This window comes from Streptopelia decaocto, assembly GCF_964273445.1.
Source record: "Streptopelia decaocto genome assembly, chromosome: 18".
Lineage (NCBI taxonomy): Eukaryota > Metazoa > Chordata > Aves > Columbiformes > Columbidae > Streptopelia > Streptopelia decaocto.
The window spans coordinates 8591702-8615440 of NC_138673.1; the positions used below are offsets into that span (position 1 = coordinate 8591702).

Sequence of the window (23739 nt, forward strand, 5' to 3'; positions counted from 1 at the left end):
TTGTGTCTTTAGTGTTCACATTTTGAAATTTCACTTTGAAACACATTTTAAAATAAATAAAAGCGGAGTCCAGCAGCCCAGGGCTTTGCTGGGTAGGCTGGATAGCCCAGGGCTCGCCGTAACATGATGGGATTTAACAGCGTTGCATTTGAACCGAGTCTAAGTCTGGAGGGGAGCCCGCCAGGCACGTCAGAGAAGGTTGTAGCTACATTTTGAATTTTGTCATGCTTTACAGAGCTTTGCTTCAGGCTCTGGCTTAGCAAAGTGGAAAACTTTGCTTTCCTGCACTTGAGGAAAAACAAACCCCTCGATTTTTAGGCAATCTTTATTAGTTGCAAAACCTCCAGAGAGATCTCTCTTCTGCAACTGCAATGTAAAATTTCCCTTTGAAAGAAATCTCCTGCTCTCCCCTCGGGTGGTAATGGACAGTCGTACTGACACATGAATTAATAACTGGGAATTTGCTCCGGGATCCTGACCCATTTAAATCACTTTGTGCAGCCTGTGTGCCCGGGAGCGACGCGGCCCCGTCCGTGTCACCTTCGCCTGTGCTGACGTGCGTTCGGAGCTGCTCTGATGAACGGAACGGAGCAGCATTCCACGGTTCTCATGGGATCAGGTGTCTGTAGCGACCCGCGTGTCATTCATCTTCCTGATAACGCTGCGGAATTTGTGCCAAACATCATCTTTTGGTTCAAGATGCGTTTTCCTCAGTGTGTTTGAGATTCTTGTGAACAGTCCTGATTTTTTTTCTTGGTTTCAATTCCTAGAAAAATGGAAAGAAGACAGAATCTCTGTTTTTAAAAAAATAAATCAAACAAAACTGGTTTAATTTGCCTGGGTTTTGAGCCAAGCTGAGTATTTTGAGGCTTGGGAGCTGGGCTGCTGGTGTGGGGCACTGCAACACTTGTGTTTCGGAGCACAGCACAGGCTGTGATGTGAAAGCTCTTGCAGGTTCAAGTCAATCTGAAAGTGCCTTCAGCTGGTGACCTTTCAGCCTTTTTGGAGCTTCTGCCCTTCAGTCCTGCTGCCCATGGCATGGGGGGGTCAAGGACTTAGACCCAGCTTATGCACACGCAACAGGAATCGATGCTTCCCCCAAAAGGAGAATGGAGCAGAAGCGTGAGGTTCTGCAGTCGCTGGTAATCATTACATTGACCTTTTCTTTGCCAGCGTCAGAGAACTTATTTCCCGGGAGGTGATGACAGCGGGGTGACCCGCTGGTGGTTTTGCGGGTGTGTGTTCAGACCTTTGCACTGTCTGGCCGTGGCGTCTCCCCACCCGTCCTGTGCCGTAAAGGGCTGAGTTGGTTCCCGTTAGGACAAAAGGCTCATCCCAGCAACCCCCTCGTCCCTGCTCCTGTCGGGCCTGGAGGGAACAAAGGGGTTGAACAAACACTTGCTGTTGCCAGGAGGCAGAATTAAAAATTGTCGTAACATCTCCCATCAGAATAAAACATAAATAAATGCGGTAACGTCTTTCATCTTTGCAGTCTGTGCGCCTTCCTTCTCACATAACCTGAGACACAACCACGCTGTAAAACTGCTCAGATGTGGCTGTTTTTAGGATGAAACATGGCAGACTTGTAGTTATTTGCTGTTATTCGCACAGCAATGTAAACTGCTGGGGAATAAGGCTGTGCTGAATTAATTGAATTACTGCAGAGATGTGTTTGGTCTACTAATTCCGTATCGACTTTGGGCTTTAAATAGCATTAGGGACCCATGTTAAAACCCAATTAAAACTCAGGAACGCAGTTTGAACAGGGTAAGGTCACATCCGTGCGCGAGGTGGAATAATGTAACCGGTTCCCTTGACACGGGTCTGTATCGCGCATAATCGGAGCAAAATTGAATCTCAGTTTAATCTGATCGTTGACTGTCGCTTCTGTGGGGTAGAACAAGGTGGAATTAATGAACCCTGAGGAGGTCTCTGTAGTCTGTGCGGATACAGGGACCAAGTAATTGAACTCGTGCTCCCTTGGGAAATACTTGAACACGATGCAAGTAGACGGTTGAAATGGCTCTTGTGCAGCCCCCAGAATCTGCAACAGGTATTTTTGTAGTTAAATTCTCCCAACTTTCCACTGCGCCATGACTGATGAGTAACCTCCTCTTAGTATCACCAGGCATAGCAGTTCCTCTGAACACATTGCAGGACTTATCTTTTTAATCAAATCATTGCTGACGTAATTAATCGGGTTTGTGAGGTGCTATTAAGGCAGAGCATCCTGTGCGATGTTGGGTTTTAGGTGGGACAGCAGCCGATAGGAGCTGGGATTGAGTGCTCGAGGGAGCAGGAGGAATGTGAGGACAGCCCGTGTTTTGGAGCACGTCTTTATATGCAAACTCCACTTGGGTTGACATCATGCATTGGTCATACTTAAAGGTCTCTTCCTATTCAGGTTGTGTTATAGGTGTTTAAGGGTTGTATTAGACATTTAAAGGTTAAATCAGCAGCAAGAATAGATAAATCTTACAGTCAGTGTTGTGCAAATGACAGTAGTAACTTAAAAGCAGAAGTTGTACGTGTAGGTGGGAAGTAATAACAGAACTGTCTTGGAGTAGATTGTTGGATGATTTTTTCTTGCATGGACTTCAGTGCCGCTTAAACCCGGGAGCTCATAAAACTGTTTCTCTTACTCACTGAACGGCTCCGTCCCAGTGGGGATATCGCAGGCGCAGAAAATGTCCTTTTCTGCAGAGTCCAGATGGCTGTGGTCACTTGGCTTCTCCCGGTGCTGTCGTTCCCCATCGCGCGGGATGTGCCGACGGTGTCGCTCTCGGCGCTGCCTTTGGGCTCTCGATCCCGTTTGCATCCTTGCAGCGAGAATTATTTGTGGCTTTGGAGAGCGTAGCACGGAGGGGCACACTCTGTTCCTTCTTCCTCTTGTACCTCTTTGGAACCAGTTGCCTTTTCATTTTTGCTTTATTGGTTTGTTAAAAGGCTGCCAGCTGGATATAGGTAAGCGGGGGTTTTCTCTGCTGCAGTCTGCAGAGAACAAGCATCAGTACGGAGCCATTTAGTCCTGGCAACTGCTTCCTATTTTTCCAGATGATTCCAGCCAGCTCTTTTTGTGTTGAGCCTATTGTCAAACGCTGTCACAAAGACTTGGGGTATTAATCCTCTCATCTGTTCCGTGTGCGGAACTGCTGAGTGGGCTGTGCGGTGAATGAGACGCTGTAGGTACAAGGGAGAAGGGGCAGGGAGTGGAGGCGTGTTTGGAGCACATTCAGAATTCGTGCCTTTCCCTTGCTGTACTGAATAAATGTAAAAATTTCCTTCTGTGTCTCCACCAGTAAAGGGAACGTGCAAGTGTCTGATGGGGTGGGAAGGCAGGTGGAACAGGGTGGAGCGATGGAGGGGATGAGCTCTTCTCTGCCCATGTCTTGTGCTATTTGTCTAAAAAAGAACGCTCGGAGCAAACAGAACGGCAGATTCAGCACTTCACACTGACACCAGCATATGACAAATGGGCTGAACCGAACTGACAGCTGCCAAGGTCACGGTGTGCAGTATATAAGGATTCGGCTCTGGTCTCAGCTGAGCCCATTTCCAGCGAGCAGAGCGGCTCTGCCGCGGCGGAGCTGGCGCGTCCCCGTCGCTGGCTGCGTGTCCCACGTCCTGCTGCGGCAGATCTGGTTTCACAGCGCCCGTGGAGCCCAGCTCCCTGTCCCACAGACCCGGAGCTGCAGTTCTGCACTGTGCTGCTTTGCCAGCAAATTGAGTTTGGGAACGTCCTACTCCGAACAACTTGTGTCTGCCCCATACCGTGATGATTAGGTAGTCTGTGTGATCGTCCTTTAAACGGGATACATGATCATGCTACAAGGAGAATAAGAATTATTTCCTTCAAACCCACCCGCCCCCCACCAAGTCTTTGTAACAATAATGATTTCACAGATGTAATTTGGAATCAGCACAGCTGAGGGGGCCGTAATGGGCGTCTGTAGATTGGGTGATAGCAACTTCTAAAACCAGAGCAGCTGCCAAAGGCATCTTAACGTGGAGCTTCTGCTGTAGCGAGAGGCAGCTTGGCAGGCGAGGATCCGCAGCCCAGCGCCTGATCCAGCCCGGTGCTTTCCCACCTCAGTCCCTGCAGCTTTTATGTGTCTCTGAGTGGAGCACCCAGGAGCGGGGAAGGTTTCTGAATGTGAGTACTCAGGAGGAATAAGCTGTTGTGCATGTGTTTTTTTAGCGGGTTTGGGAGGGAGGGAGAGGTTTGTCACTGGCATGTACAGATGTGTTTCCAGCCAGACATTGAGCGTTCGCAGTGCAGAGAAAAATATGTGCTTGGGCTTTCAGTGGGAAACAACAACAAAAAGTCCTTTCCATTTCTTTCGGCTGGGAAGTGGTGCCAGGAGCTGTTGTTTCAGAGAATAAGAAGCCTGGGTTTATGAGCATACGTGTAAGATACGCCTTTGAATGCGTATCACGAAAATCTACGCTGAGAAAATGTATAGCATACAAAGTAGGTGACTGTCACTGTTCAGTGAAAACCAAGCGTGTCACGGAAATACCTTTGTGTGTTTCTTAAAAAAAGGAGCATCTGTTTGTATATAAATATATTTGTTCCTTCTGATTTCATAGTGCCCAGTACAGCATGTGCCAGTTTTTCTGGAGCCTCAGAAGAGAAGAAACATCTCCAGAAAATGCTGAGGTTACAACACCCAGATAAAACCTGCCTGTGCTACCTTTATAATGATACAGGCGGGTTAGTCTCACAGAGAGCAAATGCACTGGTGAGCTGGGGATGCTTGCCAGACTTCTCTTGCTTCTTCTTCTATGATCTGCTAAATCGTTAGCTGGCTGGAGGGTGAATTAAGACAGGCAGCAGCCCTGAAAGCCGAGCAGTGGTATGTTGAAAAGTTCTGCTTGGGCAGGGGATAATTAATGTGGATTTATATTTTTTTTTGGTGGTGACCACCCTTAGATACCCTGAAGTGCTGGGAGGACGGGCACTTCTCAAAGGATGCTGCTGTCCCCTGGGAGCAGGCTGGAATGTGTCCTGTGAGCCCCGAACACAAAGCTGATGGCTTTGGTTTTGCTGTTTATTAAAGACAGGCCTTTGTACAGCGGTAATGGAAAATCCTATTTCTGTACCAATAAAAACTTTGCTCCCATGGTTGTTGTTATTGGCAAACTTAGTCACTTTGGTGTTTATGGAAAAGTATTTACAGGGCAGGACTGGGTGGTGAGCAAGCTTCATCTGCTTTCATTTTGCTTTGATGGCGCACATGTTGCTGGGGGAACCTTCTCTTTCGTCCCTCCACCCCATCCGCTGTCTGTCCTCCAGGCCGGTGTCCCTCTGGTGCAGCTGGACAGCCCGTGTCCCTGCAGTTTGCTGCAGCAAGATAGAGCCTGGCCTAGCTCTGGCTTAGACTCTTTTTTAAGGCCTGGGGGGGCTCAGCTTTGTGTGGGTTCCTGCTTTACCACAGGGGACACTGGAACAATGCAGCGTGTGTTTCGTAGCGCTCGGGCCGCGCCGAGTTGGCGTGTGGGGTATCAGCCAGCTGACAGCAACAATAATAAAGAACTTGAGTGCTGCAGAAGGATTAAAAGAAGCTTCTCTAATAAATGCAATTACACAAACATGGTTGAGCCATGTGTCCTATTTAATTCCTGCCCAAGAAAAGAGGCATTCCTCAGGGCATTGCTTTTGTCTGAGTGAAAGAGATATCCCAGTGCCTCGGGCGTCCTCTCTGAATCCAGAGTGGCTCTTCTGTGCCTTGGGTGGCAACTGATGTTGGGCTTCGGATTCCTCTGAAGAGCAGCTATTGCTCCAGAACCGAGTGGGTTCTTGGCCAGGCGGAGCCCTTGCTGCCAGCCAGACCTCACAGGCAGCGTTGTGTTTGCCCACAGAGGTGCCTCTGCTCCGCGGAAAGGGGCCCATTGCAGATGTTCTTGCAATTGGGGATCTTCCAGCGGGCCCTGGCCACGACTGGTGATGATCTGCTGTGGTTTTGCTGCTGCATCATTCTCCCTTGTCCGTGTTCATCTCTGTCCGGTTGTATCTCATCCCTTATCGCTGTCTACAACTACCTGAAAGGAGGCTGGAGCGTGGAGGGGGTTGGTCTCTTCTCCCAAGTAGCCAGTGATAAGACATGAGGAAATGGCCTCAAGTTACACCAGGGGAGGTTTAGATTGAATATTAGGAAAAAATTCTTCATGGAAAGTGTTGTCAGGTATTGGAACAGGCTGCCCAGGGCAGTGGTGGAGTCACCATCCCTGGAGGGGTTTAAAAGACCCTTAGACAAGGTTCTTAGGGACATGGTTTAGTGGTAGAGTTAGGTTATAATTGGACTTGATGACCCTGAGGGTCTCTTCCAACTGAAATGAGTCTATGTTTAGATCGAGTCCTGAAGATGTCCCTGGTGTCAGTGGGGATATGAAGGCTTGCAGACAGCTCAGCAAGGTTGAAGTCTTTTGTAAAATCACTAGAGTAGGGGTTGTATTTGTGTGCACAGCGCCTTGCACAAATAGGTCCGATCTCTCCATTCGGTTCAGCATCCATCTGTGCGGTCGTCCAAAGGGGAATTCACACGCAGCGATGTTTAAAAACTGCGGCAGCGCACGGGAAGCCTCCGTGAGATTGCAGTCAACACTGGGCAGCAAGGCCATAAACAGAACCGAAAGGGTAAAAATAGCCATTGCTGGGATACGAGAGGGAAAACAGCTTCGCTCTTGAAAAGCACGTTGGGCTTGTCCAGCACCGCAGTGCTGGGGATACCAGGTGAGTTCCCAGTGGGCGGCCGGTGCCATTTGTGACATGGGTGCTGGACCAGACTCTGCTCTTCAGGGCTCATCCCCTGACGTTGCACTCTCTGCTCGTATCGATGTGCGTTTCTCAGGCCCTGGCCGACAGTTGCTATAATTACCGTTAATGCAGTTGTGGAGGGCATGTCCTGGTTTAGCCTTTTTTCCATCAACCGGCCAACTGAATTTTGTTTTCTTGCCTTTCAGTCCTTTCAAGGAAGCCAAGGACGAGCATACCTCTTCAACTCAGTGTGAGTATAACCTCGGACGTGTCATCTCTGCGTCTCATAGGATAAAATTAACAAAGCCCTCATGAAGAAGCAAACAAAAGGATAATCTTCTTTTAGGAAACCTCTGCCTGAGACTTGGGAGCTTGCTGGAAGTGTTTGGAGAATGAGGCAGGAAGCAGCAGTGATTCATATTTGATTTTATGTTGAGGTTTCAGATAAGCAGCTTAGGAAAAGGTGGGTTTTTTGATTGAGAAATAAGAGCTAACAGATGAGTCATTCTCTTCTCAGAGCGTGGAGTTGGACCAAAGAGTCAAAGTTTCGTAAATGTGGAGAATGAATAATATCTATATACACATCTACTTTTTAGAGCTAGCATAAAAATTGAGCATCATTTTCCCAATAACTGCGAGCAGTTTTGCCGAGATCACTGCTGGGATGTCTTTCAGAAGAACTGCTGATTTCAGTTACATTTTTCAAGTTTCTATTTGGGACAGTAAAAGTACCATTTTATCCATTTCAAAATGAAATTCTTTCTCAAATGCATAATCGGTGCAATTTACCAGAAGGTTATTAATCTTCTGTCCAAAGCTTTATAGAATTTTGAGTCGCATAAAAATTCTATTTTACCTTTTCATTGTGTTCTGGAACTGCAGGAGACCTTTGTTTCAGGCCCAGCTGTGGTTCTCAGCATGCTGAACCTCTTGCTTGTGTTTTTAAATACTGCAATAAAATTGCTATCAGCTTCATTGCAGCGTCTTGATGTGGAAAGACACACTAATAGGGAGCATCTCTCCTTTTTCCCCAGAGTTAATGTGGGTTGTGGCCCTGCAGAGGAGCGGGTGTTATTAACAGGATTACATGCGGTTGCAGATATTTACTGTGAAAACTGCAAAACCACACTGGGTTGGAAATATGTGAGTATCAGTATAATTTGCTTTTCCTGTGGACATCTTTGCTCCAGCCCTTTCCGACGGTGTGTGCGTGGTAACGGGGTCTCGTGGAAAGACCATTAACTGGGAACCGGCGATGCGGGTTCTGGTCTGTAACCGCGGAATTTTTCCTTCCTGCATTTCCATTTTCCCTCCTGTATTGTGTTTGTTGCATCCATTAAGAGCAGGAGCTTTGCAGCTAATTTTTTTACTAAGAATATATACACTGCAGGCCTGGTTTTGGTTGGGCGTCCCTTAGCGGCACTTAACACGAGGATAACATCAGTCAGTCTTTGTGGTTCATATTGTCTTTTTTCCCAGCCAATATCAGAATAACAGAACGATCCATATATTGTTAATCCTGTGTCCTTCCCACTGGAAATGCTCTTGAACACGAGTTTTATCTGTTTGCTGTCTGTTGCTCTTCGTAAATTCAATTGCCTTCAAATAAAGGCTTACGCTACATCCTAATTTCTGCTTCAGGAGGCACGCGGTGTACTTGTTTGTCAAAACACTTTGGCCAGTGTCTGTACAAAACATATATTGTATCTGTGGCCTCTGGACAGAAATATTCTTTAATAAATCAGTTGGAAGGCTATAAAAAGTAAAGCATCAAAAATTGATGTGGTAGGAATTCATGCAGAAACACAGCATGGATCTCACAAATGGAGAAGGACACCAAGTACATAAATTGAGGTTATTGTAAGACAAAACACAAAATTTCGTCAACACAGCAGTGAGCCCAAGCCTCTGTGACAACAGAACTACATTCTCTCAGGTGCGTTTGGTGCACACAGGTAACGCACACCTGAGCCGAACCGAACCGTGCAACCTCAGGAACCAGAGTCCCACCTGCTCGGGGATCCCATGGATTTCCTCACCTAGTTCCGCAGCGTTGAAGCGCCATGTGTTTCCGAGCACACGTCTGTCTGTAAAGACGTCTGGAAACAGGATTGGAGACTCTTCCAACATTCATTTTCCTGAAAGCCAAGAGGGGAACCTGCAATTTGACTGTTGTACTCTGTAGACAAGACTTGTACCAGCATTCCTGGATCTGATCTGTAACAGCGACTTTACCTTCAGATACTGGCTTGATCTCATTCTTTCTCCCTTTTCTTTTTCTAGGAACACGCTTTTGAAAGCAGCCAGAAGTATAAAGAAGGCAAATACATCATTGAACTAGCTCACATGATCAAGGATAATGGCTGGGATTGAACGGAAAGAGCCCAGCCCTACCAGCGTGTAAGAGAATGCCATCCAACCGAACATTATATCCAAGAGTGAGAGAGTGACTGAACGCTTGGTTCCATGCATTTAGAGGCTCTGCAATTTGGGAGCATCTTCACACCCTTCTCCATCTTTATTGGTGACTGGCCTCTAAATTTCTGTCTCTCTGTCTCTTTGCTTTGTATCTGTTTGTGAGTTGACCCTGGCTGCTTCTCTCTGTGTTCTGGCGTTGGCTAAGAGAATGCACCGAACGCCCGACAGCCATTCCATGTTGACGAATGTTTAAGTACAAACTGAAGTTGGCTCTGTGGTGGCGTTTTATCAGAAGGTCTCGGTGCGGGAGGAAGACCTGAGTTTTGGGCAGGAGAAGGTGATAGGGGGTGGGGAGCGGGCCCCAAGGGGAGTCATCAGAAGTTGAAATTCTTCTCCTTTAAGTCCTGGTTAACCAAGGCTTGAAACTATCTACTTGTCTAAATGGACAGAAAAATACCTCACGGCTGCGTTCTCTCGGAATCGTAAAACCGCTGCTCCGTCGCTGGAGCTTCAGCCTAAGCCGGCTGAGCACAAGCCACAACCAGTTCCCCCCACAAGCTGATCGCAGTTGTGTGTTTCGTTTGCCATTTGTGAACTTGTTGTTTGGAGGGGGAGGACCCGAAGGCTGGGGAGGTTCCCCGGCTCTCCTCTTCCTCGCCGTTTCAGGGTCGGTAGGTAGGCTGAACATCCCAACAGAGCACAGCTGTGGGGAGCATCCTCACCGCTGCAGAAACCAAATCCTGACTGCTGAGCCCCTCAGAGAGGAGGAGAAAACTGCTTAGGGCGCAAGGGGTTGGAGCTGCAGCTTAGAAGACATGACGGGGGGGAAATAAAGGCACGTGCTAGGCAAGAAAGAGGAAATCACATAGAGAAGGATGGGGACAGACTTAGTCACAGGCTGCCCCTTGATTTCCTGGTCTCCGCTGAGCATCCTTGGGGGTCTTTTACCAACCCCTCTCAAGTGCATGTAGGAAAATGCTGTTACAGAATCTTTGTCTTAAATCCCAGGCCCCAGCCATCGGCTCCACCTCGGAGCTGACGGGAATGGGGCGAGAGCGGGGAGCGGAGGAGCCCGGCACTTGTAGCAGTGTTGCACAGGTGGATATTTCAAGCCATGAGGTATCCTCCCCAAAACCTTCCCCCTTTTTTCCCCGCTCCCAGGAGCCTGTTGCAGGCACAGGGGGACGGGAAAGAAAAGAAACTAAACATCTTCCCCTACCCCTGAAATTGTCCATGCCCTGGAGTTTAAAGGGGAGGAGGGGTAGATGTGGGTGTCGTAACTGCAAGGAACAAGTCCTTCCCATTTTAATTTTTTCGTTTTAATTAACGTGGACCTTCCCGAGGTGGTTGGTGGGGAAGGGACCCGGTATGTGAGAGGGGAGCTGTGTTAGACGTCAATGACAATGTGAAGTTTGCTCTGCAACAGTCCAGCCAGTATCTGGTGCATAACTCCAAGACTGTTTAACCGAATTAGTTTTTATCTCTCTGAGTGAGTTTTCTTTTTGTTCGTGGAATTCTTTCAAGTAGGTTAATCCACTGGGGGAAATCTGTCTTAATCCAGAAGGAAAGAGTATTGTGCAGGGGTTTGTAGCTCCTTATGAAACCGACGCTGTTGTCACCCCCGCCCCACCACGCTCTCAGGGGGCTGTGGGGATCAGGACAGAGCTGGCGCTGAGAAAGTCATTTCAAATTAAATAAGGGGGTGTGAGCAGAGACGCTACATATGGATCAGGGTGGACTTTACCTGATGGGGCCTTGTGCTGAAACCCAGACCTGATGGCCCATCTCAGCAAAGGCTGTTTCTTCTCTTGAACCCATCCCCTGCATTCCCTTCAGTGAAAAAAATCTAATAGAAATCAAAATTCTGCAGTACACACCACCTTGTTGACTTTGGCACTGGCCTGGTCCCATTTTCCTGTTTTTGGTTGCTGATCCACAACGATTTATGAGGTTTTAGCAAGTGGGAAACAATCTGTGTTCTTTGGAGAGCTCTTCAGTCTCCCCAGGTACGAAGCCTTAAGGGGATCTGTTTGGAGCTGGGAGAAGCAAGAGATCACCCCAAATCATTCATGTTTGAGGGTGAGAAAAAGAGCACGCATGAGCTCATGGTTTTATGTTGGTATTTAGAGTCATCACCCATTAAAAAGCTATAAAATTATAGGCCTGTGTAGAGGAGCGCTCTGAGAAACAAGAACCCTTACTGCAGAGCGCTACCAGGTGTGAAGGTTTTTATCCGTGTCTTTGGGACAAGAAAGGACGAGGATCGGTCAGATCAGGCTGGTTTTAACTGTTCACAGGGGTTACGCTTTTAATGGCAACCAGTCTAAGCTTGAATACAGCGAGATCTTAATCTGGTTTTAATTGGTGTTGTCCCATCAGCATCCACAGAGTCACGCTTGCTGAGAATCTCACCTCAAGCCCCGATACAACAAAAATATGTGCCTGTGAACATCCCCAACACCCAGAGATTATCCATAGAGTGACTTTAATGCACTGTCCAGGGACATAAAGAAAAATGGGCTCGTGAGGCTCATTGGCGTTTGTTCTCTGCTGCGTGTCCGTTAAATACAAAGCGCTTCTTATTCCGCTGCTAACTCATCTGTCACTTGCTGCATCGAGACACGCGGCAGTTTTGGGAGCCGGTGGCCCCGCGGGTGATGGGATCTGTGTGTTGTGCCACCACAGGATCGATGGCTCCTACAGTGATTTATTCAGAGCATAACCAAAGACCCTCGCTCCCGCATCCCTCCAGTGCTGCTTTCCCCGCTGACACCCTTGAGAAAACACCAACCGCAGCGAGTTTTGCTGCTTTATTTTTCTGATGTGGCATTTAGTCTGGCGAGCTGCGTTATCCTGGAGTTTACATCACCCCCATCTCCCCCAAAGCTCAGGCTTGACTAAGTTTTTCAATTGTTTTGCTCTGGTGGATTATCTGGTGTGAAATCCCGATCCCTGTAATAAATATTCAGATGATAATATATACAAAGCGTGAAAAAAAAAATTATCTTGTGAAATATACTTTTGTAAATACTATTTAATTTTTTTTTTTAAATAATATATTTGGTGCTGTTTTCTCAGAGCCCCCCCCCCCCGAGAGCACGTTTTTGTTGTTTATAAATGATACTGTTTCCTTCTGTATTTGTTGGAAAATATGTTTAAAGGGAAACAAAGATCATAGTATTCGTTGTCCTCTTAAGTTGATCCACTTTTCCTCTGGATGTGGCAGGAGGGGAATCGCTGCAGCTTCCAGCCCGCAGAATTGGTGTCCGGGGCGGGCGGTCCCGGGGTGGGGACAGCAGTGGTCCTGGCTTAGGGACAGCATTGGTGCCAGGTTGGGGACAGCAGCGGTCTGGGGTTGGGGACAGCAGCAGTGGCAGGTTGGGTACAGCAGTGGTCCCAGGTTGGGGACAGCATTGGTGCCAGGTTGGGGACAGCAGTGGTGCCGTGTTGGGGACAGCAGCAGTGCCAGTTTGGGGACAGCATTGGTGGCAGGTTGGGTACAGTAGCGGTCCCAGGTTGGGGACAGCAGCGGTCCCGGGGTGGGGACAGCATTGGTGGCAGGTTGGGGACAGCAGCGGTCCCAGCTTGGGGACAGCAGCGGTGCCAGCTTGGGGACAGCAGCGGTCCTGGGTTGGGGACAGCAGTGGTGCCAGGTTGGGGACAGCAGTGGTGCCAGCTTGGGGACAGCAGCGGTCCTGGGTTGGGGACAGCAGTGGTGCCAGGTTGGGGACAGCAGTGGTGGCAGGTTGGGGACAGCAGCCTGTGGTCCCCACATGTGGGACACGAGGTGGCTCTGGACACTTGGGGGGGCGCCAGGGGCTGGAATGACGTGTGAAACACCTTTATTTAGCGCCCGAGGACCCGGGTGAGATCCCCCGACGAGTCCCCCCCAAACCAGTGGGTTCCATCTGGGCTCAGCTTCCCCGGGGAGATCTGGTTTGGGGGATCCAGGCCTGAGATCTTCTCTTGCACCAGAATTGGCTGGAGTGAGGTAGATATTGAGGTTCAGAAAACAGGATTGAGCACAAGCTGCAGCCTCCGAGTCACGGGGAGGCAGCAGGAATGGAGGATGGAGGTTTCTATCTAGTCATTGTTTTTAAAACATAAGTCTTTGGACATGGATCCTGGTTTTCTTTGGGGTTTTTTGTTGTTTGGTTGTGTTTTGGTTTGGTTTTATTTCCTTTTTATTTTTCAACCAGGCTGCCCCATAACCGATTAGAGTACAAGTTTACCTCTGGGGCAGCCAAGTTCATTTGTTCCCTGTTTTCCTTTCTGTCTTTAACGTTCCCTTTTCCCCCTTTATACATTTTTAATTCATTGAGTCTCGTTCATCCCAAAGTTGGACCAACAGCACAAACCACTGGACCGCGTTTTGCTGAGCAAGGAGCTGTTTTCAGCCCTGAAGAACTGTTGCACGCTCTTTAATTCTCCGTTTTTTGGTGCACACGATTTAAAGACACACAGAAAACAAAACCTCTGAATGAAATCTCTTGTTCTTGTGATGATCAAGTGAAGAGTTTTCTCTGTATGCGTTTGTGTGTTCGTCATGCATTTCACTGCACTGCCGCGGGGTGGGGGGAGCATCGCGTTTCCATGGGAACCGGCGCTTGGGTGACGAGGTGACACCCAAAGTGACACCCAAAGTGACACCCAAAGCGGGGGGTGAGCAGGGTGGGGAAGGAGCCTCTTCTCCTCTTGTCCCAGGTGAGACGCCTCGCAAGTTTAATGCTCAGAAACAATGACGCTAGACAGAGATTTTGCAGAATCCTGTTTAAAAAGAGTGAGCGGAAGAGGGGAAACAAAATCATCTTGAATCCAGAAAACAAACCAACATATTTAAACGCAAGCAGAATGGCGTTGTGTAAGGTACAACCACAAATAAGCTATTCTCGTAGTTACGAACTCTGTGTATCCTTTGTTTTGTTTTTCGTAAGGAAATGGGAATGCTTTCCCCACTGACAAAACCGAAGGACGATATTTCCAATACCAGCCTGTCTATTGATGCTCTTGTGTTTACAAACTGTGTATACTTTTATTTCTTTGATCTTGTTTTAATTTTATTTTTTTTGGCATATTCTTTCAGGTTGTTTGCTTCGGTAAGAAATGCAATCGTTTGTTTTTGAAAGAATTGGTTTTCACCTTTTCATGTGTTTGTACATTGTAAATAGTTCTTCAGTATTAGAGGGAGGCGTATTGTTTGTCATATTTACAATATGTGTTGGTGCTCATTTGAGAAAATAAAATTTTCAAGTACTAAAACGGCTGGTCCGTGTCTCTGTTTGAGTCTCTTACGCTCCGTGCAAATTGGAGGCAGCAAAATTTGGTTAAGAAATGTTACATTTACCTTGAGAACAGCCACATTATCCTCTTTTCCATAGTCACGGGCAAGAATCTCATCGGGCAGAGCAAACAGCACCAAGTCGAGGATTTAGTACAACAGCAAACCCCAAATAGACCAAGAGATGGTGCTGACCCGCCCGACACCATCGTCCCCTAAACCAGAGCAGCGAGGGAAGCACATTGGTGAGGAATTCCCTGATTTTAAGGTGTTTTTCAAGCAGTAACAATAGCAAGAAGCGCATGAAATAAAATCCCATCATTCTCATCAACTCATTTCCCTGTGGATGAAGGGTTTGTCAGCACTGTTACGTAGCAGCGCCCACATGGAGAGAATGAGGCCGGAGATTCCCAGAGGTCAGAAACCCCCCCGGGGTTTGCAGGTTTAGCGTGTTATGGAACTCGGTGTGTAGCTCTGTGTGTTGTGAAGTCGTCGCGTGGTGACTGTAGGAGGTACCTGCACACAGTTGCTCGAGCCATCTGGGTGTTTGCAAGTCAAACATCTGTTTCAGAAGTTCAGCAAACGGGATTTTCCCAGGTTCAATCCGCACTGGTCCTGAAGCAAAGAAAATCAGAGCGTGGGCAGCGGATCCTGCGCGTTGCGGTGATTCTGGGTGAGCTATGTGACCCTCTCCAACCCACCCTGCGCAGGTCACTGTGCCGCCTCAGTGCCCTTAATTCCCCACGGGTCTGAAAAAGCAACTTAACCCTCTTTGGAGAGGGGGTGATGGTGCCAGCTGCTAAAGAGCTCAGGCCGGACCCAGAAAAGCTGCACCTGAGAGGCCGGAGATGAGGAGGAGTTTGTGGGAGGCAGGAGAGGAAGACGCGACCGTGACCGTGCCCGTAGTGTGGGCAAACAGGTTCAGCCCATGGGACACTCAATGGAATTAATTGCTTGCCCGACAGGCTCAAGGTGTAATTTGAGTTCTTGGTTTCGCCAAAACCTTAATTTGCCGTGGTGCTGGGTGTGTGCTGGGGAGGCTGCTGCGGCACCCGTGGGAGACGGGAGGATGGGGCCGGGCGCTGCCTCCGCCCCGCGCGGCAGGAAGGTCTGGGGGTGATGGCATCTCCGAAAAATGCGAGGCCGGTGCTCGCGGCGCGGTGCCTGGAGAGGAGCACGGGCTGGCGGCTCCGGGGCTGTGACCCCGCCGGGCTGGTTCCTGCAAACCCGCGGTGCCGCTGAACACGAGCAGCAGCTGCCGAGTCGCTCAAAGAGCCCGAAGGTTTTAACCCCATTTCCATGCTGTGGTGTCAAGACAAACAATCCCTCCGGTACGAGGGCAGCTGCCCAAGCGCCTGCGTCCCTATAGGGAAGTTTTCCCCGCAGGAAAAAGGCGTCGTGCTCAATGTTTCCCATCCCGAGCACCCAAGTGAGAGCAGGGGGGACCACTCAGGGGTTTCTCTTGGCAACAGTCCCAGGAAGAGCCTCTGACCCCGTGTCAGCCCTTGGGCTCCGTTAGGATGGAAGTGGAGAAGAGCCAGACCCGGGACGTGGCCTCGGGCTGCGCCTACACCAAAAGTGTGGAGGAAACTCCTCAGCGGGGACGTGGTGGGGAACACGGGGTGTCCCCGCCGCGGCGGCGAGGGGAGTCGCAGGGAACAGCCGCTATATTTGTGATATGGGGCAGCTCTCTCGCTGGCTTCCATTAGGTGTATTATTAAACTGCAATTAGAGCGCGAGCAAGCCAAAGCGATCTATTAATATCCCGGTGCAGATAAGCTGACTCAGACAGCAGCAGACGTGGGCTCCGGCGAGCGGCTGCGGCTTCGCTGCTGCAAACTTGGCCCACGGATCTGCAGGGGTGGAGGGAGGGGGGATGGAGGGATGGATGGATGGATGGATGGATGGATGGATGGATGGATGGATGGATGCTGGTGCACGAAACCCCTTCTCGTTCCCATGGAGGTGCCACCACACGAGGTGACAGTGCCGCGGGAGCCACCGTGACCTTTACCCGCAGCCAGAGGACAGGCTATAAAGAGCAACAGTACGCAGCATGGGGCAGCTCCCAGGGCTCCTCTCAGATCCGACCAGTCACAATGAGGTTTTTTTCCAAAAGATGATCACGACGCTATAAATACAGCAGCACCGGTGGCCTTTGATCCCGGTTCCAGAGCAATTTGACACCACTTTGCTCCTCGGCCCTTTTTCTGGGGACACAGGAGCTGGGGATGGTTGCTGCTGGTCACTCTTCCATCGGTTCATTCCTTTTCCTCCTTTCTCGCTGGGGGTTCAGCCCCACGGACACGCCTGGTTCCCCCCACGCTGCCTCTCCCACGGGGACAGCAGCTCCCACCCGAGCTGGGGATTTTCTTGCTGACAGGCAGGATTTACAGTAGCACTTTCAGGCTGCCAAACACACGGTTATTTTTACCCGGCTCCAGCCCGGTGTATAAATAGTGTCAAGGCTGTTCCCCGTTGCCGGCCGGTCTGGCTGAGCAACATCCCTGGGATGTGGGGTGAAGGAGATGTCACCCCAAGGGTGGGCACAGAGCTGCCCCTTGTCCCAGCCACGCTGCGGGTGGCCACATCAATCCAACATAAATCTGTGCAGGAGACACATCTGTCAGGTCACCCCAAGTTTGTCGGGGGGATCATCCCCACAAGGGAAGGTGCTGGGGGGCTTGGGGGAGCAGGACGGTGGGGACGGGGGTGACAGACATCACCGACTCGCCTTCTATGAAAAAGAAATACGCGGAGATTTTCCAGTCTGCCCTGTGATTTATGGCTGGGGACGGAGCAGCCGGCTCCCGGCAGGGCTGCCCTGCAGAGGACATTTCTGCAGACGGTTTGTTCTCCACGTATGGAAACTTCTGATGAGGTGAAGTAAAACGCTGGGGGAAAAGAAAATAAAGTACTTTAGCAGGAGGCCGCCCTTGGCTCGTGGAAACGTGCCCCTCGGTGAAGGGTTTCTGTGCGAGCGTTTGGATGCTTTACAGAAATAACAGAAAGCTATAGGAGTGCGCTTTTATGTAGCTCTGCCTCCTCGTGAAAGCCAGACGGGTGTTTTCTTTTCCACTTGGACAAGGATTTTCCCATAATTGTGCTATTTTTATGAAGGTTTCAGGACAGAAATCCAGGGCCTCTCCTAGCCCGGTGTTGGAGGAGCTGAAACGTTGGAGGATTCAGCCTCTGACGCAGGTTCCCTGTCTTTGCCAAGTGGCTCCACTAGCAGATGTCTCATCCAGTCAAAATGGGGGTTTGCTCCATCCTTAACCCCCCAGGGATGGTTTTTTTTTTGAGTTTCCTGCCCGGAGGCAAAGTGCCCGCGGTGCAGATGCTGCACAGACCAGGGTGCCCATGGGGAAAGCACCAGAGCCTTCATGGTGCAAAACTCACGCTCAGAGGGCACAAAAATAAACACCTCATCAAGTCAACATGAATTTCCAAGCGCCAGCCAAGGGGCCTTTATCTCCCAGGTTGCAGCTCGTTAGCACCCAAATTGCTGCTGATGAGATAAAGGATAACGAAGCACCAGCAGCTGATGGTGGAGATAGTGCTGGTGAGGGATCAGGTGTCCCCATCACAAAGACCTCCCTGACCCCCAGGTTTTACTGATTTCTGGAGAAATGAGGACATACTTCTGCTGGGAGGGAGATCTATCTTGAGTGTTGGTGTTGCCAAGGTCCTGGCTTTGCGGCTTAAGCTCATCTCCCAAGGCCGGGTTTTGTGGAAGGTCAGTGCTGCTGCACAGGGACTGAGAGAAAGAGCTGGGGGGAGCAGGTTTTATGGAGCAGGAGCTGAACTGGCTGAAGGGATGAGTCCCTCTTGTCTCTAATCTGAGCTCGGTTTTCCTTCCGAACGCGCTATTTGAGCCGTTTATTGAGCTGCTGTGGCTCCTTGCGCCCGGTTATCAGGGCTGCGGGAGGAGGTTGTCACCTGGCTGTGATGGGGGTTGTTAATGTGGATCCTCCTTGCAGGCTTGTAAAGGTGAATTTAATCTTTTAAACACTGATGCCTGGTGGGGACGAGCTGGCAGCTGCCGGCAGCTGGACGGCTCCGCTGCCAGAGCCCCAAGCTATTAGCAAAGCTGTAATAATGTCCTTTATTTAATTGTAGCCACGTCATACGCGACATTTCTGGATGTGACTGGTTGCACGTCCTTTCCTCACCCGGTTCGTTCTGATGGGTGCCTGCAGAAACCACGGGCTCTTGATTTGCAGCACGGGTTTTTGGCAGCTCTTTGCTCTGGGGCTCTCCAAATAAAAAGCCCACACCAAACCACCCTTGTTGGTGATGGAGAGACGGCTTGTTTTGGATTAATTGCCCGCTAGCAAGAAAAGCTATTTTGGAGCAGAGGCTGGGAATGTTTGAGCTAATCCCAGGTGAAAGCTGATTAAGGGCTGGGTGCTTTGGGAGATCGGGAGCAGGTCCTGGTGGCGCGGGGACCGCGGCCGTGTCCCCGCTGCCCGGCCAAACCACCCGCCTGGCAATGATTAACAGCGGGCAAAGCTCAGCCCTGTGTTTCCCAAGGTGTCGGAGGGGATTTCGTTGCACAAACTCTCGCCAAAGTCCGTGGAGCTTAAGCCTGACCTTTGGCAGCTTTTGGCAGGTGGGAGCCAGGGAGAGAAGATCTTAGTGCTCGTCTCCAGGCTGATGAGCAAAGGAGTCGCAGAGGCACCTTTGTGGTGCTTCAGCTACATGTTACCCAAGTTGGCAGCTACAGGTTGCCTGAATCAGCAACGTGGCAGCAAGTGCCTTCGCCCTGTCTGTGTCTGAGGAAAATATTTAGATTTTCGCACTATTTTCAGGGCCTGGTCGATGTGTTTCTGCAGGAGACGCGAGCCCCAGCGGGGGCAGCTCTGCTGTACGATCCAGACACGCCGCGTGGGCAAAGCCCCTGCCCGGGAGCAAAGGGCAGAGGCTGCAGGTGGGATCTGGAGGATGCACCAGCCGCGGAACTCGCTGTGCACACCCGGCTCTCCCTGGGGAAGCTGCTCCACGGCTCGTTCCCATGGGTCTGTCCCCTCTGCTTTGGGGATGTGATGTGTGGCACCCGCATCCCTCCAGCATCGCGGCGTCCGGCGCAGGACGGGGGCACAAAGGTCTTTGCAGGAACAGCAAATTTTGGGTCAGCCACCTTCAAGGATTCAGAGCAGCGGGTCTTAAAGAAAGCCCTGGGGGTCTCCCCAGCACGCAGAGTGACCCCCCTGCCATGGGAAGAGCTTTGCAGACCAGCACTAACCCCCAATAGGCTGCAATTTGGGCCCTCCCGGCTTAAATATTTGCTTTTTATCTAGCTTGCCCTTGCCAAGTGGCCGCACAGCCCCAACCCAACAGCAGCCCCTTGTCCCAGCTTGTGGCTTCGCAAAAACACGGCCCAGCAAACAGGCGCCGGGTCTTGTGCATCGCAGCGCACGAAACCGCAGAGCTTCCTATATGTATAAACGCTGAATTCTTCACCTATATTGTGCCTGGCACAGCCGAACGCCGCTGAGCGTCTCCTCCAGCTGGGTAAATATTAGGCAGGCTGGAGCTCGACTGCAGGCAGCCCTTCAGCAAACAGCATTAGGTGTAAACACAATGTAATTTCCTTTCCAGAAAAATATTTACTTACCTCTCTGGTCACTCTTGAATTGAAAACACAGTTGGTGCAGCTGCTAAGGAATTGCTTAGATCTGATTTTTCTTCATTTTTCCCCAGTTCCTCAAGCAGTTTTGGGCTCTGGGGACACGCGTTGGCTCCATGCGGAGCTGCTGCAGCTCCACAGTAGCAGCATTATAGTGAAGTCTGAGGCATTTTTAAAGACCTTATTTCAGGTGTTTATGCGCTGGTGCATATACATCACACCTTGGACTATGAGTCCTTGTGCCTTTTCAAAGGCTTTCAGCATTCGAAATATTTCTGAGGCTGAGACCTTGCTGCACAAAGAGTCCCAAAGTGCCCCGGCTCCCTCCTCCGAGCCCATCCAGCCCCAAACCCCCCACCCCAAACTGAGCTGCTGCGCTTGTCCCAGGAATTAAGGGAGTTTTCCTCCCCGCACCAAAGCAAAATCCCAGGCGACTTCTGCATGTAAATTGTTGCATGTGTGTATTTGCATAGATCTGAATGCAGCAGATAAGTGGGGAGAGATGTTTCTATTGAATGATGCTCAACCACCCCCTGATGCCCATGGGGAGTGAGGAACTGCAGCAAGAGCCCAGCCCGGGCTCCTCTCCTCATGTTATTGATGTTCTCTCACTCTACTGGTGCCAGCGCAATGTTTTCTGAGGATGTGGAGAAATCCCGCATCCCTGTGGTGTGGGGTCAGCCCGGGCGGGCGGCGCTCGGGGAGCCCGGGTGCTCAGGTATGGAGCATCCTTTGCTCCTTTAAATGTAGTTTGGGTTTTGCTTGTTTGTTCATTTTCAGGAATTAGTTTGCCGTCTTCCAAAGAGACCAAAAAAACTTAAGTATTTAAGTAGCCTGCTCCAATCCGTGTTTTTCTTCCCACTAAAAGCAAAGAGTAATCTTATTTTTAAAAAGCCTGGTCTGCAATCTGGGACATGAGAGTTAAGCCACATCCCTTTCAGGAGCAGCTTTAGCCCTGTGGCCTCCGGCTTGCAGGGCTCTGGAATGCACCCAAAGTTGGGTGCTGGGGTCTCAGGGTGCTGCAGGGAGCACAACTGCGGCCCCGGGGCTGAGCCGAACCCTCCAGCACTGACGTGGCTATTTCTATCCAGATTAAAGGGAAATTAAAATTAATCCTCAGAATCCAGGGAGATCGCTGGGGTTTAGCATATTTTCCCTGATCATTCATTATTTTTAGTACATGCTTTTTATTTTTAGCTTCTTGCAAAGGCAGCAGGTACTCGAAATCCCCTCCCTGTCCCAGCGTCCTCATCATCCGAGCAGGAGAAAGATGGGGGGAAGGACGTGGTCCCCGAGCAGACCCGCTCGGCAGGAGGAGGATGGGGCACGGGGCTCTGCAGAGGAAACACATACACTGAGATATTTTCATCGTCACCTCAATTTAAAACCCACGGACCCGCCGGGTCTCAGCTGAGCTGTTCTGCACTCACAGCAGCACAGAGCTCGGCCCCGGCTCCCTCCCTTCTCGTACCATAATGTTCTTTCTTAAATCATTTTGCTGCGTCACATCTTTGCTTCCTGCGTTTGCATTTTGTTAGTGAGGAAAAAAAAATCTCGCTAAAGAGATGGGGAAAAAAACCCTTTCTGTTTTCCTCCATGACTGCTGATGCCTGCCTGCGATGGGGGGGAGTTTCATGGGGCGTGGGGAGAGCCAGGCCCAGCAAATCTGGGGGCAAGAACCACAAGAACTTGTATTTTTTATTGACTTTCTGGGTCTTTGCATTTGCTTGCAAAAAAATCCCGACTGTTATTAGGGAAAATAATCCTGACTGGAGCTGTCTGAGCAGGATGCTCAGCATCCTTTAAAATAAATCTTTGCTGCAGTCGGTCTCTCAGCGTCCCGTAAGCTGGAACAAAAAAGCGAGGTTAATGTTTAATCAGGCACGTTATTTCCTTTGGGTGACAGCAACCCCGCGCGGTGTTTGACGCTGGAGCGGATCACGGCAACCCCGGGGTTGATGTTTACTCTCACAAGGTTTGCGGAGGCGGGAGGTGCACACGGGGCTGTGCTGGTCTCGGGGTGAGATGGGAGCAGGTGAGGCCAAAAGATGCAGATCCTCTCCCCACCGCATCCAGCTGGGCAAAGAGGCGGCACACGAGGGCTGCGCGTTGCTGGCGTCCTGCGGCAGTGTCGAGGGTTAAGATTGCGGGGTGACAATAAAACCCTGGCAGATGTATTGTTAACCCCCTCTCCCCCCCACTTCACCCTTTTTGCCCCTCCCTCTCCCCGTTCCCACTCAGGACAGGTGATCGGGAGGGAAAGAAGGACAGAGAGAAGAGAGTTGGAAAAATTAAAGATGTTTTACTAATGCTACTAATAAGAATAGAGAAAATAATACAAAATATACAAAACCAATCTTGAAAGTCTCAGCAACTGCAGAACCGGCACCCAAAGTCCTGGACTGGACTCTGCAGCCAACCGGAGCTGGATTCAGTCTGTCACTGGCCTCAGTTCACAGGGATGACTATTAAGGTCCTCTCCTAATGTCGGCCATAAGCAAAAGGGACGAAGAAGGTAAAAGGGGACGAGATCCTCGTGATCTCCCACTTTTATATGAAGTATTCCCGTGAATGGAATGTTATACACAGTTGGTCAGTTTCTTGGTCACCGGTTTCTCGTTGCCCCTCTCGTGGGATGTCCATCCATGCTTATCAATAAGTTTGCATTCCATTGCTAGGTTTACCAAAACATGTGTCTGGTTCTCCAGGAAAATGCAGTTAATATGAAGGCTTTAGCTGACAGGCAAAATTCACTGAAAGAGAAACTTGTTTTTAACAAAACCAGGACAGGCAGGAAGAACATGCAGATGTTGGGGCTTGGCTGAGCTGGGGCCCGGGCACGGGGCTGTGCGGGGTCTTAATTAAATCACTGCCAGCCAGATTGGGTAACGAGCCCTGCACCAGCACGCACCGCTTCAAAACGCTGCTTATAACCCACTGCTGCTCTCTGTTAAAGGAATAAGTCGGGGAGACCCTGTGGGGATCAGCGGGTGCTCAGGGTTGCTCCCAATGACCAGCAGCCACTTCGCCATTGCCGGGGGTGGAGGGGAAAGCAACGGGGTTGCCAAAAGCTGCAGGATGTGGCTGAGCAAGAGAATCTGCTGGAAGCTGAACACAGAGCATCATTTTTGTGGGGTAGCAGCCAAACTGTTCGTATTTTGCAGAGTGTCCCTGTACGTTTGTATTTGTGAGCGGGGCGTCTTCCCGCGGGCTGGTGCAGCTGCTTTGGGATCCAGTGGCAGGAGGAGCTGGGGATGCTCCGGAGCACGAACCGAACCCGGCTCCGCAGAGCTCCACTGTGTTTGCGTCCCAGAAACAGGCTCCATCCCCTCTCCCTGCGTAACATGGGCTGCATGTGACCTGCCCTGCGGTCCTGGCCACTGATTTCATTGTATCTCTGGATAGCGATTGCTTCAGCAGGTCACGGTCTGCGGGTGACGCCGGAGTCCTGTGCTGGCAGAGTTACACAACGGTGCTGATGGAAACGCCATCGTCCCCCAGGGCTGTGACGGGGAGTCCTTGGGCTTTGCTCAGACACGGTGTGGTGTGTGGGGACAGCTGGTGGCATCGCAGAGATGGCTGGTGGCATCGCAGGGACCTCCTCCTGCAGCGCGAGGGACGCCCCGGGCTCCTCTTGCCAAACGCGCCGTACCCTCG

At 50.4% G+C, this 23739-nt stretch overlaps 1 protein-coding gene across 4 annotated transcripts in view; it reads left to right on the forward strand.

Moving 5' to 3' along the window:
- YPEL2 (yippee like 2) overlaps window positions 1-14437 on the forward strand; it is a 34475-nt gene extending 20038 nt beyond the window's left edge. For 2 of the 4 annotated variants that reach the window (XM_082068701.1, XM_082068703.1), the window contains 2 exons: window positions 6964-7007; window positions 7792-14437. In XM_082068701.1, coding sequence (XP_081924827.1) covers window positions 6964-7007; window positions 7792-7999 — 252 coding nt within the window. In that variant the 3' untranslated portion in view covers window positions 8000-14437. The remainder of the gene's footprint in view (window positions 1-6963; window positions 7008-7791) is intronic. The other 2 variants (XR_014185668.1, XM_082068702.1) reach the window with 2 other exon arrangements.
- Window positions 14438-23739: the final 9302 nt, after the last annotated feature.